Raw genomic sequence first — 20361 nt, 5'->3', positions numbered from 1 at the left:
GACTAAAGGCTAGAGTAGACCTTTTATTTCAGACTTGTCCATACAATATTACTGCTGTCTTTAATGTGAAACTGGTATAATTCACAGAATTACCCCGTGTTGCAAAACAATCAGAAAGCTGAAAAATAATTCAGTTTATAGTTTCCTACCTATTGTGTTTTTCCTATCTATTATGTTTTTCAGCCCCCACGGTGTGTACTTTAGAAGCTCTCATTTTATTCTGCCAACATGCTCATTCAAAGAACATTTTTTTAACTTTAATTATCTACAAGTAAATGCTAGGGAATGATTCCCAACCACTCCTTGTAATCTGGTGGTTTTGTTTTATTTTTGAGGTTGTGAAATTACTGCACCAAATCTCTTATACTGATTAATTTATTTTTGCTCCCCATAAAATCTTATTCTCCTAAAGTTTGAGCAGTGATATTATAGGAAGCTTTTTTATATTTTTGCTGTATTGAGAACTTTTTACTCAGTTTATTCTATTCTTGACTAGCCAAAATATCTAGCCAAAATCGGTTTATTTGAAAAAAATCTTATCTTACTTTGATATCATACCAACCCAGACAGCCAAAATATGTGGGAGTTAACAAGTCATGCGGCCAAGTCCCAAAGAACTATGTAACATTTTTCTTCCCTATTTATCTAATATTAGAAGGTGTTTTCAGCTGAAATAATACTTTTTCAGTGTAAGATGAGCAACTTTAAATTAAAAGAAGGCTTAAGATCATTTTCTTTTTGATATCAAAGACTGGCTCTCTAAATAAACATGTTTTTATATTAGGCTTCTCAAAATGAAGTCACTGGATTTGTTGTTATTACTATAATACTTATTTAACAAATTCTATAATTGATACTTGTTAAATTAGGTTATTTACATTATAGAATTAGGAACTATGGTATTATATCAAAATTTTAGTATATACCTTCCATTGATTGATACTACCTCTGTAAAACTTTTCTTGAAGAAAGAATTGTTAATCTCTCAAAGAATTTCTAATGAGGATAAGTATTATTTTTCATGGTGATTTGTTCTGAAATGACGGGATGGATGGGAAGAGAGACAGAGTTACTACAGCAGTCTGTGTTTCTGTTGTCATGTATATAAGACAAAGGTCAGATACAGTTTGTTTCTCTAGAAGTGCTAACAGTTACAGAATCCATTTAGAAATGTGTATGTGTGATCTAAAATCACTGACGTCAGCTGAAACATTCTTCCAGCTCCTTTGGTTTGTATAGGTCTTCTCCTGAGGTCTGCTTGGCTGCTTTGATATCATGCTGAGATAATGGGATATGAGGATTGTTAATTCTTTTAAATAATAGATATGTAGGCATTGTCAGGGGTACATTTAGACCTGATTTTTCTTGTGAGATCTTAAGAATTAGAGCACTGTTTACTGTGGAGATACTTACATAGCAGCAACTTTAGAATAATCATGGATTAACTTCTAATCATACTTTTATAATTTTATTTTATTCAGGAAATGTTACATATTTCATAAGTATATTTAATACACTTAGTAAACAAGTATTTACTGATAGTATACATTGTAGTAAAAGATTTTTGAGTTTTAATTTTGTTCTTTGTAATAGAACTTATTTTGCAGTGGGTATTTGGATCCGCTAAATAATGGAACCTAGTTATAAATGACTTTTAAAAATTACTCGGTTCTATACCTTCAGTAAATTGCTGAGTGTAACACTCTGTCTTTTTCACGTGTATTTTATTACTGAAAAATGCAATGGGGAAGGGTGGCTAATTTTAAGATAAAAATATTATTTGATTTGTTTTATCTGTATCAAATAGTATTTTGTAAATTAAAAATGTTAGTGTTAACAAATTGATGTCTCAGACTTGGTCATCTCTCTTACAGGTGACAGGTTCCGCTCTATCATTGATGACGCTTGGTGGTTTGGAACAGTGCTAAGTCAAGAGCCGTATCAGCCACAATACCCTGACAGTCATTTCCAGTGTTACATTGTTAGGTCTGTATGCAGATGAAAACCAGTCATCCATCTACAAACATTTATTCACTGCACAGGTTGTGGTATGAAAAACTAACGTGTTCTAGGTTAAGTCATTAAGTCATATTGGCCTCACCTTTGTAGTGTTTCTCTCGCATCCTCTGTTCACTAGTGCCCGCCTTGGTACCAGTTCTGTGTGCCTCCGTGGGACCTTTTTTGTAGCCTCCTCTTATATTTCCTTAACCCAGTATTGCAGGATCATTGTTCAGAAACACGTAATACGTCATTTCCCTTGTTCAAAAAAATTTTTGCCGCCTCTCTATTGGTTGTGGAAATGAAGCCCACAATCTGAAGAGTGGCATTTAAGGCCTTCACACTCTTCCTTCACGCACCCTGAGTGCACTCCACACAGGGCTTCTGGTTTTGTCCTTGAACCCGGCATACGTTTTTATACTTCTTTTTTACAATATATTCTTTAAAAAAAACTTATTTGAACTTTCATTGCTACAATAAGGTTAATTTTTGTATTTTCTATCTTTTTGTTTACTCTTGTAGTGGGTACCTAGTTATTAGCCACAAGCTGTCTTTATAAAAGACTAACTAGACTTACATGGTTTTAACAGGTGGGACAATACAGAAATTGAAAAACTTAGCCCATGGGACATGGAACCAATACCTGATAATGGTATGTAATCCTTTAATAATGAAAATATTTTACCTATGTGTTTTCAGTTTTTTATCTTAATGTACATAGAGTATATTTGTGTTTTTTGAGAAATATTTTCAAATTACTCTGGTAACTGAGCTTTGCTAGCTAATAGAAATCAACAGAATTATGTGTATCTAGCTCATTAATTCTTACCCAGTTTCCAGCTTGATGCTGGCTGTATCCTAGTCGTGTGCTGTCATTTATCACCTGCTTTAGTCTGTGCTTGGCCTCCTTCATGTAGCCTCCATTTCATTTTCCTCATCCTTATTCTATTATCCTTGTTCTTTCTTCAAAGAGAAGGTCTAACTTGGCTTCCATCTGTCTTCGGCATCACCTCAGCTTGCCTGTCTTACTGGGGACTGCCTGTTCCTTTCCAACGGGAGGTACATGTCTCTTCCAAAGCCTGCCTCTTCTCCAGTGCTGCTGTCCCACCCTTTGAGCTTCTCTTGGATCTGGTGTTTATACTTAGTTCATTCACTCAAACCATTTTAATTTCCTCCTTCCTGTCTCCATTCAGATTTCAATTTGTCTCTTGTACATCTTTCATTTGACTTTATTTGAACATTTTAGCTACTAAATTATTTTACTCTCGTTACAGACTTGTTGAAGGGCTGCCCTCTATATTGTCTTACCTCCCACCTCTCCACTATCAAGCTTTCTTTTATGCTAGTGTTGATTCAGCCTCAAAACACACAGAAGCTTTTGTCCTTCCACCTCTACCATTTGTTGACATGGGAATGCTTTGCTTTGTGACTTCTTCTGTGTCTGCCTTAGGGGTCAAGCCGTTTTCCTTTGTGTTTTATTCTCTGGTGTATTTCCATCAACTGTTGTTTTGCTTTACATTAGAGATAAGGAATTTTTTTAAAAAATTAAATAATTACACTTTTAAAAGTCACCAGTGACTCCTTCATTAAATTTTCATTTGAGCTTATTAGCATCTTAACAAATAATACTTAGGAATCTGAAATGATGCTTTGCAATATATAAAGCATATATAGTTAAGTGAAAACCAACATTTCTTGAGGTCTTACTCTGCTCCTAAGAACTTTTTTTTTGATGGGGGAGGTAGCTAGGTTTATTTACTTTTTAATTTATTTTTTAGGGGGAGGTACTGGGGATTGAACCCAGGACCTTGTGCATACTAAGCATGCGCTCTACCACTTGAGCTATACCCTCCCCCCTTAAGAACTTCTTATGTATTAGTTCACTTATTCTGCCCTGCAGTGATGCTCTATTATTAATTTTACAGGTGAAGGAACTAAGGCTCAGAGTTTTTAGTAACTTGTCTAAGTCACACACTTCTGGAAAGGATAGGACTTTGGTTTCTAGCCTGAGCCATCTGCACCAACCAGTTCCTTTAACTACTATTTATAGCTGCTTTTTTATAAGTGATACCAAATCAATAAAAGCACTTACATAAAGAGATTTTACATATTAATGAGGCCGATAAAACCTTTACAAAGATTGTCAGAAGATATGAGCAGGCAAAAAAAATTAATTTGGAGGCATATGAAGAAAAGCTCAGTTGCGTTATCAGTCTTGGAAATGTACATTAAAATCGTAATAAACGGCATTTATCATTGTTGAGTTAATATGTTTTCTTCCAGTCCTGTTGACATATTTACTTACAATTTTCAAGAAAATATTCTCTGAGTATTTACATTACCTCTTGTTCTTTTTAAAATGTACACTCTCTTCCATTATGAGTCTTTTTGCACTTTTTAAACATTTTATTTTGAAATAACTGCAGACTTAAGAATATTTCAAAAAGAGTACAGAGTTTCTGAACACTTGGTTTTCTGAATTGTTAACATCTTACATAAGTACAGTGCATTTATCAAAATCAGAAAAATACTGTTGATTCAGTTCTAATCTGTAGATCTTACTCAAATTTTGACTGTGGTCCTCATGTTCTTTGACACATTGGATTTCATCGCATGTCTTCTTAGTCTCCCTTAGACTGGGATCTGTAAGTCTTTCCATTATCTTTCATGACTGGGGTACTTTGAAGAGCACTGGCCACTTACTTTGTAGAATTTCCCTTGATTTAGGTTTGTCTGATGGTTCCTAATGATTAAATTCAGAGTTTGCATATTTGGCAGAAGTGTCAGAGAAGTGATGTTGTGGTCTTCTCAGTGCATCACATCGGGAGGCACATGATCGCAGCTTGTCCTATTACTGGGCATGTTAACTTAGTCATTTGATTCAGGTGGTGCCTGCTGGGTTTCTCTACTGTAAAATAATTACTTTTTCCATTGATTAATGTTTTATTTATGAACTTTTGACAATTGAAATATAGGTGTATATTTGTTCTTTGGTTTTGATTTTTTTCTTTTTTGTTCTTTCTTGATGGAATCATAGTTGATCCACCTGAAGAATTAGGAGCTAGTATTTCTGTCACTTCAGATGAGCTAGAGAAATTGCTCTACAAACCCCAAGATGGTGAATGGGGTCAGAAATCGAGAGATGAAGAATGTGAACGAATTATTAGTGGTATAGATCAACTTTTGAATCTTGGTAAGTTTTTTCATGTACAAGTTTTCCACAGAAGTATTTTAAAATAGTAGCATAATTGTGGCTGTGTTCTTTATTACAATTTCTATTTGTTATTTTTTGGTTAAGCCTGCAGTGTTAAATGTAGCTCTATTTTATGAATGATTTGCAGAGAAATATCACTTAGAGGTAATGAACTTATTTGATAAAAATTCTTCCTGCCATTGCAGACATAGCAGCAGCTTTTGCAGGTCCAGTTGATCTGTGTACGTATCCCAAGTACTGTACTGTAGTGGCCTATCCAACTGATCTGTACACAATTCGAATGAGACTTGTTAATCGATTTTACAGGTTAGTAGAAACTTACTTTTAAAATAGCTTGAATATTTGGCCATACCAACTAGAGTTAACAGAGGTAGTGGTGGAGTTGGGGCTGAGTACATTTTTTTCTGTTTCATTCTCTTCTATCATTAGAGTCATGTCTTGGTTCTGTGTGTAAGACATTGTGTTAGATGCCTGTGGGTAGGTACAGATAGAACCTGGATAAGAAAAAATGCCTGTTTCATTCATCAGTTTCAGTAATCTATTTTTCTTACAAAAGCTGCTCCATTTAAATATAAAGTTTAGTTAATTGGATTTTCGGGCCTTTGAAAGATTAATTCCCCATAGTCATCAACTTTTTATCTCTGGCATCTAGAGCATTGATAATTATAAAATTTCCCATTCTCAATGATTTTTTTTTTAAAGCAGTTTATGGTATTTTATTCTTTATGATTCATTTACTTCGAGAAATTATCTTTACAAAAAACTGACTTCTTGAGTTCCCATTTCTTGGTGTTAGTTTATCTCTGTAGTCACATGTGGGAACGTGCCCTTGATCAGAAACCACTTTGCTAGTTTACAGTGAGACGGAGTCTCTTAGGATTGATGGTATTTAACACATTTTCTTCATTGAGTCCCCGCAACTTCCAATATGCTGACAGGCAATGTGAAAAGGGAGGTTGCTCTTCCAGTTTTCTGGATGTGATTAAGTGATTTGTTAAGACTTTTGGTCCTTACTCCCTGCAGCTCAGCTTCCAGCATCAGTGCTGATGGCTGGGTCAAGTTGACAGCGTTAAAGGTTATTCATTATGACTTTGCACTTATGGTTTAATCAATACATCATGCTGGCTTAACATGCTGGATTTCTTTTTTTACTTGATTTCTCTCTTTTCATTTTTAAAGCCCTAAATTGCCTACTTTTTACTTTGAAGGAGGCTATCTGCTTTAGTGTGGGAAGTCAGATATATAGAACATAATGCTAGAACATTTAATGAACCTGAGAGTGTAATTGCAAGATCAGCTAAGAAGATAACTGACCAGCTTTTAAAATTTATCAAGTAAGTGATCTCAAGTTACAGACATTTGCAGCAAAGTGGCTTTACATGCTGTGCTCTTGCAACTAGTCGGTTCTTAATTTTTGCTTTCTGAATTACACCCTTGGAATATGTTCGTTAAGTAACATTTCTTTACATTGCTTCTTTTGTGATTGTAATTTCAGCAAAGAATGAGAAATAGAACAATCCAATTTTTTTTAAATTTTGAAATAATTTTATTCTACAGAGAGTTGCCTTATATATACACTCTTCACCCGATTTTTCCCTATATTAACATTTTATGCAACTTTGGTGTCCTTATGAAATGTTAAAAAATTTACTTTTGGTACAGTGCTATTGCCTAAAGTTTAGAATTTGTTTAGATTTCATCCGTTTTTTACATCAGTCTTTTTTCTGTTTCAGGATCCAATCCAGAATCCTCACTGCATTCACTGTTTTCTCAGTCACCTTTAATTTGTTGTCTAGTCTTTTCCTTTCTTTCATCACCTCATCATTTTTTATGAGTGTTGGACACATTTTGTAGAGTTTACTTAATTTGTGTTTGGTATTTACTCATGATTAGATTGAGTTTTAACTTAATGTGGCTTGTGTCCTGTGAAAGTGTGTATGTGTGAATATTTCACACACTTTCTTGCATTTGGAAATCAATTTGGAACAATAGTAGGGTGAAAACTCACCTGTAAATTGAGATCCAGGCTTAACCTGATCTGTTCTAGTGAACATTCTGAGTGACTCTGGGCACATTATTCAGCCTCTTTCCTTTTAAATGAATGATTTTGACTTGTGACCTTACATGCCTTTTCCCCATAGTTATAAAAATTCTTTGAAAGAATTATATACTGGAGAAGATAATTTATGAACTGTGGCATCATTTTCAACATCTAGCTACAAACTGGGGAATAACTGATTCCATTCTGTTTCACTTCACTGGATTGAATCTGTCCTATGTCTGGAGGACTCTGACTTATTGCCTCTTCCCCAAAACTTTCTTCTTTCCTGCTTTAGGAAGACCGCATACCCATTTTCATCTCCTGTTTTAGCATTCTTTCTCTGCTGGGTTTACAGTGAGGTTAAGATATAATTTACTTTAGTTTCTACTTTCTTTTTTGCTTCTAATCTCTTACATCGCAAATTAACCATTTTCCTGGTACTCAACTGTACAGATATTACCAGTGATGATAACTTAGAAAAACTCATCTGTGTATTCTTCCAATTGAGGCCATACATGTGTTATTTCTAGGTTACCAGCTTAATTTCCATACACACTTAATTGAAAAAAAATTACTTTTAGTACTTTAATTGGTTGTTTCCATAGATGATAGGGTAAAAACCTGATATTCTTCTGATTGAAATTAGATGTACATAGTTGGGGAACTGTTTGTATCTTACCCTCTGATTTGAATATTTGGAAACAGTAACCATATTTGCATACCGTTAAAGTAAAAAATTGTCTTTTAGGAATCAAGACTGTACCAATATCTCAGAACTTTCCAATACTTCAGAAAATGATGAGCAAAATGCCGAGGATTTGGTATGAAGTTTGTCAATTTTATAATGATTTTTGTTAATTTCAAATAACATAAAGAATGAAGAGTGAAGTAGAAAATGTTGGTTATCTTTATCAGTTCGTGCTATATTCCAGTGAACTATGAAAATAGGGCACTTGATAAAAAATACATTTTTTAAATTATCTAGATGGTCAGTGAAGTAATAGCCAATAATTGATATCAGATAAATTATGTCTAAGTAAATAAACTAGGTGTAGAATATGTTCTCTATCCAGATTTTAGCTAGAGGGAGATAAGAAGTACCTTGAAAATATTTTTGGTAAAATCAGTATCTAATTTAATTGTAATTAAAAATTAATGACTTTTACCATGGTTTAAGTACCCCAAGTCCTTCACTCAAGATGGTATTAAAGTGTAAGTAACGGCAGGTATCAGTGGTGGTGTATAATTCCACTTCATACAAAATCAGGTTATTGCATGGAGTTATAGGAAGGATATTCTTTAAAAACAGTGTACTGTCAGTTTCTACACAAACTCTTACTGTAGTTCACTGATTTTCATGCTAATTTACATTAGAATAAAATATGTGATGTAAGGAATAAGAAAATGTCTAGAGCACAAAATCCAGGAAACTGTGAGAAACTGTGTTTCTGAGTTTTATGGATAGATGAAAAACACAAATTTAAAGCTCCTTGTGCGTGTCTTGGAATTACATGTATATTTTGGAATTAGTGCATGTTCTCAGGGGATGTAAAAGAACTGTTAAGAATAAGAATACAGGTTGATTCATTGGAGTATGAGTGCCACGAAGATCATCTGGTAGTCTGGCTTTTGAGATTTTGTTAGCAAGTTATAACCTTCATAAGACCTGATGTCTTTGATATGCTTTTTATAAAGATTATTGCACATCTAATGAAAATATTAACACTTAAGTTGCTCTGATTTTTATTCCTAGGATGATAGTGATCTTCCTAAAACATCTTCTGGAAGAAGGAGAGTAAGTTAATCTGTGTGACTAACCTTTGTTGGTTGTTTATTCTGTGTTTTAAAATCAATGTAAGATTTTACATGTTGACTTTGGAAAGTTACGTTGATATTGATATTGAATGTTTTATAAAAGAAATGGGAGAAATCACTGAAAGGTGGATGTCTAGGTAAGGTTTAATGGAAGAGTTGAGATTTGAATAATGTCCTCAGAATGAAACAGAGTAAGAAGACATTCAAAACGTAGGTGTTATTATGATCTAAGCCAGAAAAGTAGGGAATTGTGGCCCACTGACTGGTGTAGGGTTTGAGTTTCAGAGTAAGCAAAGTAGTTTTGTGTCTGACTTTTATGTTGGGAGCAGATTATGGTAATATTGAAAACCAAGGATTTCATTTAAATTTATACTAGAGAGTCAGTTCTGTAGCCAAAATAGATAAATAGGTTTTGAGGGATAAGAGGATGGATATTGAATGTATTAATGTTAGGAGTTCACGGTAAGAATCTAGGAGTAAAAGATGGAAGTAGTGTTTCCATAGTGGGAATAGTGTTTGCTTGGAATGGAGAGGAAGGGAGGAAGATGAGACCTTTTAATGGGAAAATTAATGAGGATTTGGTGACTGAACCTTTTTAAAAACTGATTTGTTGGGGGTTGGGGTTAAGGAGAATGAAGTGAGAATAAATTTTGAGTATTGAGTAGTTAGAATTGTGTCACCAGCAGCTCTTGAAGTTCTAATGTGATCTATTAATTAAAAAATAAAGGTTATTAATTTGACAGTGCTTAAAATGTTCTTATTTTAAATTTCATCAAATGCTGCTTAAATTTAAGCTTTTAATCACAGCAGTTTTCATACTATGCTGCCTCAAATAACATTGAAAAGTTAGACTTGAATTGTCTTGTGATTGTCATTTTCACATAATTTCATTTTTAAACAGACTTAAGTATTTAGTATCTGTTTAGTATTTGTTTGCTATGATTGCTGTATCAAATTATAAATCCTAGTGGCTTAAGCAATAAAAATATTATCTTGTAGTTCTGTAGATTAGAAGTTTGACCTGGGTCTCACTGGGCTAGAATCAAGGTGTCAGCATAGCTGTGTTCCTTTCTGGAAACTCTAGGGTAGAATTTGTTTCCTTGCATTTTCCCACTTCTGGAACTTCATGGCCCCAGTCTTCATCTCCAGGTCAGTAGCACAGCATCTTTCAGTCTGACTCTGACCCTTCTGCCTCCCTCACATAAGGACCCTTGTGATTCCATTGGGCCCACCCTGATACTCCGAACTGTGTCCCCATCTCAAAATCCACTCCTTTAGTCTTACCTGCAGAGTCTCTTTTGCCATAGTCACAGGTTCTTGGACTAAGATGTAGACATGTTCAGGGCCATTATTCTGCCTACCGCATTATCCAGTGTGATACTTCATGTTCTGTGAAAACATTTTCTAAGCTTCGGAGATAAGTGGTGGAATGAAAATGTTTTTAGAGTAACAGATATGACATTATTGGGTTTTTACAAAAAAGTGAATTTTCCCCCAAGCAGATAAAAATTCACATAATGACATATTTTGACATAATGTGGAAGACAACAGCTCAGTTGCATTTTTACCACCATACTAAACCATACCATAGTGTGACTGTTCCAAGACTGAAAAAACTTTTAATATTGTGCATGTATTTTTAGGTTCGTGATTGGAAAAAAAGGAGCATGAAAGCAACTAATTATGTTGAAAACAACTGGAAGAAACAGTGTAAGGAGCTAGTGAACTTAATTTTTCAATGTGAAGATTCTGAACCATTTAGACAACCTGTTGATTTGGTTGAATATCCAGTAAGTTGTCATTGTTTGAATGTTTGGGGCTTTTCCTGTTGGTGTAGGGGAGATTGGGATAGAGGTATTTAAATTAAAGAATAAGATTTCCAGGCTTCATGTTAGCTCTGTGTCCTACCGCTAAATCAGCCATGAAAGGGTTGTTTTACACAGTTGTCTTGAATTTGTAGACCTCCTTGTAACTTGGATTAAGATTTAATATTAGTAACCAATGTTACATAATAACTGGAGGATTATCTGCATGATTACCTACTGTCTAAGTAGACCCAGCCCCAGGAAAACTATACACTGAATAAAAGTGTCTGTCTTCAGTTTCCAATGGGGAAATGGAAAATGACCTTTTGAAAAAAGAGTCAGATTATAAACCACAAATTTACTGTAGGAAGCTTAGAAATTATAGAAGAGTATAAAGAAGGAAACAAAAACTGTTCCATATCCTGCTACCAAGTATATAATTTTAGTATATTTCTTATCTTGCCTATATATTTGGGCCTCTTTTAAAAAATTATTGATAATTCTTAAGATCCCCTAAAAACAAGAATTGAATCTTTGAACTTACTGTTGTTTTTAAAACCTAGGATTACCGAGATATTATAGATACTCCAATGGATTTTGGAACAGTAAGGGAAACTTTAGAAGCTGGAAATTATGACAGTCCTTTGGAATTTTGCAAAGACATCCGGTTGATATTTAGCAATGCGAAAGCATATACACCAAACAAAAGATCAAAGGTAATTTTAAAAGTGGTTTTTTTTTTTTTCAAAAAGTATGTGTAATCTGTGTAGATGATAATTTTCTATTGATTGGTAGTGGTTGGAATATTAAAGATAAGTGAGTAGAGTGAGACCAGTAGTAAGAATAGAGCTTTTCCACTGCCCAGGTGTCTGTTACTGTTTCCTTATAACTGCGTTTGTCTTTCTGAAGTTTTACAAACGGAAGAGAATTGGTGGGAGTGAGGACACCGGTGAAGAATGAGCAGATTTGTATTTGATGTGTAGAATGAGAAAAACCTGGTTTCTTACATATGGGAGTCCTGAAAAGTGGATTGGTAACTTTTTGATAGAGACTGGAAGAATATTAAAAGTGGAGGTGGGACAACTGATGGTGTACTAATATTTTGGATCTGAAGCAGAAACACATGAGTGATCTGATTACTTAAGAATACAAGTAGAGAGGACATTCATAAATTTTTATTACAATGTTTTATGTTGGATAATTTTTCAAAACTTGTTGAAACATAAATACACAAAAGTGTGCACATACTCTCAGTGAATATTCACAAACCTTTTTAGCCAGTGTGCTGGGTAATTTAACAAAACAATAATTTGAGAGTAAGATTTTAAAATAAAGCAATTGTTTGATTATAGCACATTCTCTGTCATCAGTGATTATCACCGCTGATTAACCATTTTGTCTTAATTTCACTTTTCCCTCATTACTTATTGTCAGACTCCTGCATTGTTAATACTTCTCTTAACCTGAGAACCTTTCATTGCATTCAGTATCCAAATTGCTTACTGGATCACCTTAACATTCAAGTCTAATGTTTTTCCAAGCTTGTGTTATTGTCAGTGTTCACCATTTGTGAGACTTTGTTTCGAGAGAAAATAAATTTCATTCATGTCTTTTTTCCGTTTTGTTTAAGTAAAATACATGTTTGAGGATACATCATATAACTCTCCCATTTAAGAGTACAATTTAATGGATTTTGGTGTAGTACCAGTTTTTTCAAAATTGTTACAAATATAAAACAAAATTTAACCATTTTAACCATCTTTAAGTATACAGTTCAGTGGCATTAATTGCATTCACAATGTTGTTTGACCATAACTGCTATGGATTTCCAAAAGTCTTTTTTATCACCCCAAACAGAAACTCTGTAACTAGTAAGCAATAATTCCACATTCTCCCCTTCCCTCGGCCCTTGGTAACATCTAATTTACTTACTTTTTCTGTGAATTTACCTATTCTAGATATTTCGCAGAAGTTGAATCATACGATATTTGTCATTTGTGTCTGGCTTATTTCATTTAGCATAATGTCCTAAAGGTTCATGCCTGTTATTGTATGTATCAGAACTTTATTCCTTTTTATGGCTGAATAATATTCCACTGTATAGGTATATGACATTTTGTTCCTTCATTTGTTGATGGACACTTAAATTGTTGTCTACTTTCTGGCTGTTGTGATTAGTGCTGCAGTGAATACGGGAATACAAGTATCTGTAAGAATTTTTGCCCTCAGTTTTCTTAGGTATGTATCTAAGAGTGGAATTTCTGGTTCTTAGGGTAGTTCTATGTTTAACATCTTCAGGGACCACTAAATTGTATTCCATAATGACCACCAGTTTACATTCCCACCAGCAATGTGTGAGGATTCCAGTTTCTCCACATCCTTGACCAAGTTTGTTACTTTCTGTGTTCTTTCAAAAAGTTGTAGCCATTGTAGTGAATGTGAAGTATTAATCTCATTGTGGTTTTGATTTGCATTTAAGTTATGACTTATTGAAAATTGTGCCTGGAATTTATTTTAATCAGGTATGGTAAGACATGCAGATGGGAATTGTCATGAAGAAGTTTATATTCACAGATTCCTAGAAACAGAAGTATGATTCAACATTTGGGCCATATGGTGATGGAACAAGGCAAAGGGGAGTAGTAGGCAAAGGGGAGGAGGGGAAGAGCTTGGCTCAGAGCCTATATTGGGGTGTTTGCAGGAAGGCAAGGCAGGGCTGAGTAAACAGTCTAGGATTGGCTAGTTTGAATGACTGGAGCTTTGGCCTATAGGGGTGGTCTTTAGATGTCTGAATCCTGGCCCTGGGCTGATTTAGGTAGGGTAGGGGGAATATTGGCGTGGTTTGTGAGAGCTTGATGAAGAAGGTAGTTAGGGATGTGAGCTCTGGACCGATTGTTTTGTTTATCAGAGGTGATTGTTTTGTATATCAAAGGTACACTTGCGAAAGAGCCATTTGCTGTCTCTGGGAATTAGCCCTAGGAGGGGCAGTCTCACCAGAATCAAGGCTCCAAATGCCGGAACATCAAGAATACAGAAAATAGGGGATGAGGGTATAGCTTAGTTGGCGGAATGCGTGCTGAGCACGTACAAGGTACATGGTTTGATTCCCATTACCTCCATTTGGAAAAGCAAAAAAAAAAAAAAAGAAAAAAGAAAAAAATACAGAAAATAAAATTTAACCAGTACACTAATGATGTTGAGTTTCTTTTTATGTGCTTATTGACCACTTGTGTGTCTTCTTTGGAGAAATGTCTATTCAAGTGCTTTGCCCAATATTTAATTGGATTTTTTGTCTTTATTTGGTAAGTTGTAGGAATTTTAAAATATATTCTCAATATTAAGTCCTTATTATATAAATGCTTTCCAGTTATTTTCTCATTCTATGGATTGTCTTTTTATTGGTTGATAATGGCCTTTGATGCACAAGTTTTTAATTTTGATGAAACCCAGTTGATCTCGCCCCCATCCCCCTTTGGTTTCTTGTGCTCTTGGTTTCCTGTTTAAGAATGTTGCCACTAAGGGTCACATAGCCTGTAAGATGCCCAACACTATTATGCAGCAATCTGAAAAATATGTATTAGAAGCTTAAGTGCCATTTGACTCATTAATTCTAATTTTAATAACTATTTTGTACAGACATAATATTTACTACTTGCACAAAAAATGTATTTTGAGTAATTTATATAGAGGTGAATGTTTAGAAATAAAGTGTTCAAAATAGTTTAAAAAGGATCCATTGCCAAATCCAGTGTTACAAAGATCTACTTCATATGTTTTTCTAAGAGTTTTATGGTTTAGTTCTTATATTTAAGCTGTTGAGCCATTTTGAGTTAATCTTTGTATATGGATGGTGAAAGGTGGAGGTCCAGCTCCTCCTTCTTGTGAAAGTCCAGTTTTCCCAGCACCACCTGTTGAGCTGGCCATTGATACATGGGTTTATTTCTGAACTCACTTCTGTTCCTTTGGTTTGTACATAAGTGTGTCTGTCTATCTGTATGTCTATTTCTGTCTTTGTGTCAGTACTGTAATGTTTTGTGTACTGTAGCTTTCGTAGTAAGTTTTGAAATAAGTAAGTATGAGTCCTACTTTATTCTTTTTCAGGATTGTTTTGGCAGTTCAGGGGGTGCAGTTCATTATGAATTTGAGAATCGACTTTTTCCATTTCTGTTTAAGAGCAGTTCACTGAATATTTGATAGGGATTACATTGAATGTGTAGATTGCTTTGGCCAATATTGACATCTTGACAATATTAAGTCTTTCTATCACTTAATACCAGTTTTTCCATTTATTTTAGGTCTAATTTCTCCCAGCAGTGTTTTGTAATTTTCAGTGAAAGTCTTATACCTCCTTGGTTAAGTTTATTTGCAGATGTGTTATTGTTTTAGATACTACTTGAAATGCAATTGCTTTCTTAATTTCCTGTTCTACTTGTTCATTGTTGGTGTATAGAAACACAGCCGATTCTTGTATGTGGATCTCATCCCTTGTAATTTTGCTGAATTAATTTGTTAGCCCTAATAGCCTTCTTGTGGAATCTTTGTTTCTATATATAGGATCCTTTCATTTGCAAATAGAGATGGTTTTACTAATTCCTTTCCAGTTTGAATTATTTTTAATTATTTTCCTGTTTAATTGCTCTGGCTAGAATTTAAAGTACAACGTTTAATAGCAGTGGTAAAAGCAGGCTTCCTTGTCTCATTCCTGATCCAAGGGGGAAAGTTTCATTCTTTACTGTCGTGTACGATGCTAAATGTGGGCTTTCTATACATGCCCTTTTTCACGTTGAGGAGCTGATAATTTTACCACTCATTTATGTTAAATAATGTTTATTTTTAGTTCAAATGTATTATTGAATTTTACATAAAAGCTGATGAGAAAACAGATATATGAAAATAGTGATATTCAAGATTATCAGGTTTCAAAGTTAGTATGATTGAGGGAAAAATTGTTAAAATTGGTAACTTATGTTAGAGTTCAGGTTTGAAGGAAAACAATATATACGCAAAATACTGGAAATAACATTAATCATTTCAAGATGAAGAGGGATTACAGACTTCACATATACTCAACTCACGTGTATGTACAGGTTTCCCCCTGTATTTGAAAGTAGAGCATTCCTCTAAAGTCTTTCGTAAGCTGAAACTGTGTAAGGTAAAGAAATAGGTAACTTTTGGACATATCTTGCTAACGGATGCACAGTATAGGTCAAGGTAGAGCTCAGATGCTCACAGACAAGTTCAAAACTGGTGACCCGATGCTGAGATGCTGAGTGTAGTTGCTGGGGGAAGGAGGCTGGAATGCCACTCCTGCTGTTTGGGGTACACACTGCCTCTGTAATGGCTTGCTACGAACAAATGCAGAATGCTGTTTTCATCTTTTTTTTTTCATAAAGTTGAAAATCCTCTTTGAATTTCTTACAGTAGGTCTTTTGTAAAAGTGAAGTGTCATAAAGTGAACTTTCATAAAGTGGTTGATACTTGTACATGTATTTGTGTTGTGTATGTATGTTTTTATATATATGTATGAATATGGGAAATTCATTTGTTTCACATACCTTTTTAAGGGTTCTCTAGTATTCGTCTCTCCACCATCCTCCACCATGCACCAAAGTGATTAATAATTAGCTTTTGAATATTATATTTTTATACTTATTTTCAGGAATGATTGTGGATGAGTAAAGAGTACTTCTGGTAAATATATAGCTCTACCAAAAAGTTATTTATACTAGCACTTAACATCACATTGCTGTTCTTGTAAAGATTTGATGTTATTGTAGAGGTTATTACAACACAGTCTTACATAATTAAAGTTATAGGGCATAATGTATTCTACTGGGTGCAAACTTTTGTTCTAATAATAATTCTTTTTTAGATCTAAGTGGCATCAAAGGCAGTCACATTTCAAGTAGATACTGGTGCAGAAGTGCTTTTGTTCCCTTGCCCCAAGGAGACACTGCTCTTTTGCTGCCTGAATAGTAATCTTAAAACCAACCAACTTCCTATCTAACTTTAGGAGGAAGCATTTTGGGGTTTGTACTTGTAAATGTGGGAAAAATCAATCGAGAATCATTGACATACAGACCTAAACACTAGATTCTAGAGGACTGATTGACTTAAAACTACTTTCTTTTCAGCCGAGAGGTGTATATTTGATACTTCTGTTTGTTGCAGTGTCCTTGAAGGGAAATAGATAAAATAACAGCTATTACCTATAACAGTGATACTATAGATTGAAAGTAGCCTCAGTAATTACAATTTTATTTGTAAAAAATATTTAAAAAGATATTTTATAGTTCAAGTTTTGCTGTCATATCCTTGCAGATTTACAGTATGACATTGAGATTGTCTGCCTTATTTGAAGAAAAAATGAAGAAAATCTCCTCTGATTTTAAAATTGGTCAAAAATTCAATGAAAAACTTCGAAGAAGCCAGAGGTTCAAGAGACGGCAAAATTGTAACCGTGTCAGTCAGGCTAACAAAAGTATCAGGTGAATTGGTTATTCTAGGCTTTGTATGCAGTTTTTTTTAAAAATTTCAGGTTGTGATATTTCTTTGATTTTATTATGATAAAAATTCTTAATCATTTTAGAGTTGCAGTATGTTCAGAAAAGAACAGTCATTTCTTTACATATAGAGCTGTTGCATTGATTTGTAATTACGTAAATTTGTAAGCATTTAATGAAAAGCATTGATTTAAAAATCCTATTAAGGATTGTTCAATATATTTATCTTTTGCATAAGAAATTTTTTCATGCAGAGAATAAAATGATTACTATGTATGTCTGTTGAGCATTTGTGTAAGGGAAACGTCGACTAGGTATAATGCACCCTCTTTATTGAGGATTGGTTGTAAAGAAGAAATATAAAATGCAGGATTTATTCTCTTTATCAGTAATTTAATTTTTATATTCTATCATCTTTGGACCATGTAGCTTACATTAATATAAAATTTATAGGTATTTTAAAGTGAAAAGTGAGTTATTCAATCCTTAGGCTGTTTCCATGTACATTTCAAATGTGTACCGCACCCTTGATGGGTTTCCTCATGGTGGTTCTTTGGAGGGCACCATACATCCTAATTCAGAACTGTCTACTTCCGGTTAATGCTATTTAATTCCCACAGATATGAGAATTTTGTTCTAGTTTAGCTCCCTTCCCTTCCATATTTATGATGTTACTGTCATACAGATCACATCTTTTTGTGTTATGTTTTATGCAGTTGTCTTTTAAGTCAGTTAAGAATAAACAAATTATTTACACTGTTACTTATATTTACCTATGTACTTACCTTTCCCCAGGGTATTTTTTTCTTTTTGTGGATTTGAGTTACCTCTGGTGTCATTTCTTTCCAACCTGAAGTCCTTTAATATTTCTTGTAAGACACATGTGCTATCAGTGAATTCCCTTTGTCTATCTGGGAATGTCTTAATTTCACTTTTATTATGTAAGACCAGTTTTGCTGGATATAGGATTCTTAGTTGGCTGTGTTTTTCTTTTAGCACTTTGAATATGTCATCTTCCTACTGCTGACCTCCAGTGTTTCTGATGAGAAGTCAGGCAGCTGTTAATCTTACTGAGGTTCCTTCCCTTGTGCATATGGGGTTCTCTCTTCCTGCTTTTTAGATTTTCTTTTGTCTTTATCTTGGAACTGACCGTGATGTGTGTAGGTGTGGATTTGTTTGAGTTTATCCTTGAAATTTGTCCAACTTTGTGGATGCGTAATGTTTTTCATCAAATTTAGGTAGTTTTTAGCCATTATTTCTTCAAATATTTTGTTCTGCTCTTTCCTTCTCCTTTGGGGCTCCCATTACACTTAAGTTGTATGTTTAATAGTCTCCAAAAAGCCTTTGAGGCTTTCTTCATTTTTTTCCTTTATGTTCTTCAGACTGGATAAATTTTATTGACCTGCTCTCAAGTTCACTGATTCTTATTCAGCTCAGGTTTGCTGTTGGGCCCATTGTGTGAATATTTGTTTCAGTTATTACACTTTTCAGCTCCAGAATTTCTATTTGATTTTTTTTTTTTTACAATTTCTATCTCTATTGGTATTCTCTGTCATCATACTTTCCTTTAATTTTATAAATATGATTTCCTTCAGTTCTTCAAACATTTAAAAAATAGTTGATTTAAATATCTAAATATCTTTAGTCCAACATCTGGATCCTCTCAAAGATAGTTTCTGTTAACTGCACTTTCTGCTGTATATGGGCAGACTTCCCTGTTTCTTTGTCTCATAATTTTTTATTGAAAACTGGACCTGTTTAATAACAATGTGGCAGCTCTGAAAATAATATCTCTGTCAGGTTTTGTTGTTGCTATTTGCTGTTAACGTATTAGAGCAGTTCTGGATTCTGATCCTTCTCCCTCAGTGATGGTGGTTGTTGCTAGTTTGTTCAGTGAGTTGCCTGGACCAGTTCGGTAGTTTGTCTTCCCTGCAGTTTTTAGCCACTGAAGTCTCTGCTGGTTTAAAAACCTTTTTTCTTTTTCTTTTTCTTTTTCTTTTTCTTTTTCTTTTTCTTTTTCTTTTTCTTTTTCTTTTTCTTTTTTTCTTTTCTTCTCTTTTTCTTTTCTTCTCTTTTTCTTTTTTCTCTTTTTCTTTTTTCTCTTTTTCTTTCTTTTCTTTCTTTTTTCTTTTCTTTTCTTTTTTCTTTTCTTTTTTCTTTCCTTCCTTCCTTCCTTCCTTCCTTCCTTCCTTCCTTCCTTCCTCCCTCCCTCCCTCCCTCCCTCCCTCCCTTCCTTCTTTCCTTCCTTCCTTCCTTCCTTTTATCCCTCATCTTTGATCATGTCTTCCTGGATGTCTTCCCTGGCTCAGCATAGCACAGTAGTCCCAAATTTGTCCTTAAACACTGTTGGGCTTCCACACTTTTTGGAAGGGGTCTGTGTGCGAACTGGGGCAAACCTCACTTTCTGCTTATATTTTACCAGATACAAGAGTCTCAAGGTCAGCCAAGGATGAGTAGATAACTGAGCTCTCTCCAGTCTTCCTTGAATATATGTGGGACTTTCCACATCCCCAGGAAGATATTGGAGCTTTTCAAAGACTCCTGTGATTGTCTCAGTCCCTAGATTTCTCCTTTAAATTTCTGGCTGAGCTCTTTCTTGCCCCAGCCAGTATTACAGCCTGAGGCAGTGATGCTGTTGGCCTTCCTGGATTGCAGCAATTTTTATTGCTCTTAGGCATGCAGCTTTTCTGCAAAGCTCCCAGATCAGGCCAGCTTCTCAAGGCTGTTATGCCACAGAATTGGGGTGTGTGTGACTGGGAGTATCACCAAGCTAAAATGCTAGAGACTTTACTGTTTTTACTTAGATACAGAAGTTTTTCTTGAATCAGCATTTTTTTAAGATTTGTTATATGCCTCTGATTACTTTCTAGGGTTCTGAAATGGTTCTTGTGGGATATTTTGCCAGTTTTACTTTTGCTTTTTGGGTGAGAGAATTTGCTGAAGTTTGAGTACATTCCTGCCCCCAGTGTTTAGGATAGCAGGGCC

At 34.5% G+C, this 20361-nt stretch overlaps 1 protein-coding gene across 1 annotated transcript in view; it reads left to right on the top strand.

The window, feature by feature from the left end:
* BRWD1 (bromodomain and WD repeat domain containing 1) overlaps positions 1-20361 on the top strand; it is a 111253-nt gene that overhangs the window by 70079 nt on the left and 20813 nt on the right. The window contains exons 28-37 of the mRNA XM_064475993.1: positions 1875-1986; positions 2589-2650; positions 5036-5191; positions 5398-5518; positions 6421-6546; positions 8002-8074; positions 9007-9048; positions 10712-10858; positions 11437-11589; positions 17195-17361. Of these exons, the coding sequence (XP_064332063.1) occupies positions 1875-1986; positions 2589-2650; positions 5036-5191; positions 5398-5518; positions 6421-6546; positions 8002-8074; positions 9007-9048; positions 10712-10858; positions 11437-11589; positions 17195-17361 (1159 nt within the window). The remainder of the gene's footprint in view (positions 1-1874; positions 1987-2588; positions 2651-5035; positions 5192-5397; positions 5519-6420; positions 6547-8001; positions 8075-9006; positions 9049-10711; positions 10859-11436; positions 11590-17194; positions 17362-20361) is intronic.

This window comes from Camelus dromedarius, chromosome 2, assembly GCF_036321535.1.
Source record: "Camelus dromedarius isolate mCamDro1 chromosome 2, mCamDro1.pat, whole genome shotgun sequence".
NCBI lineage: Eukaryota > Metazoa > Chordata > Mammalia > Artiodactyla > Camelidae > Camelus > Camelus dromedarius.
This window is presented reverse-complemented; position numbering and strand designations above follow the sequence as displayed.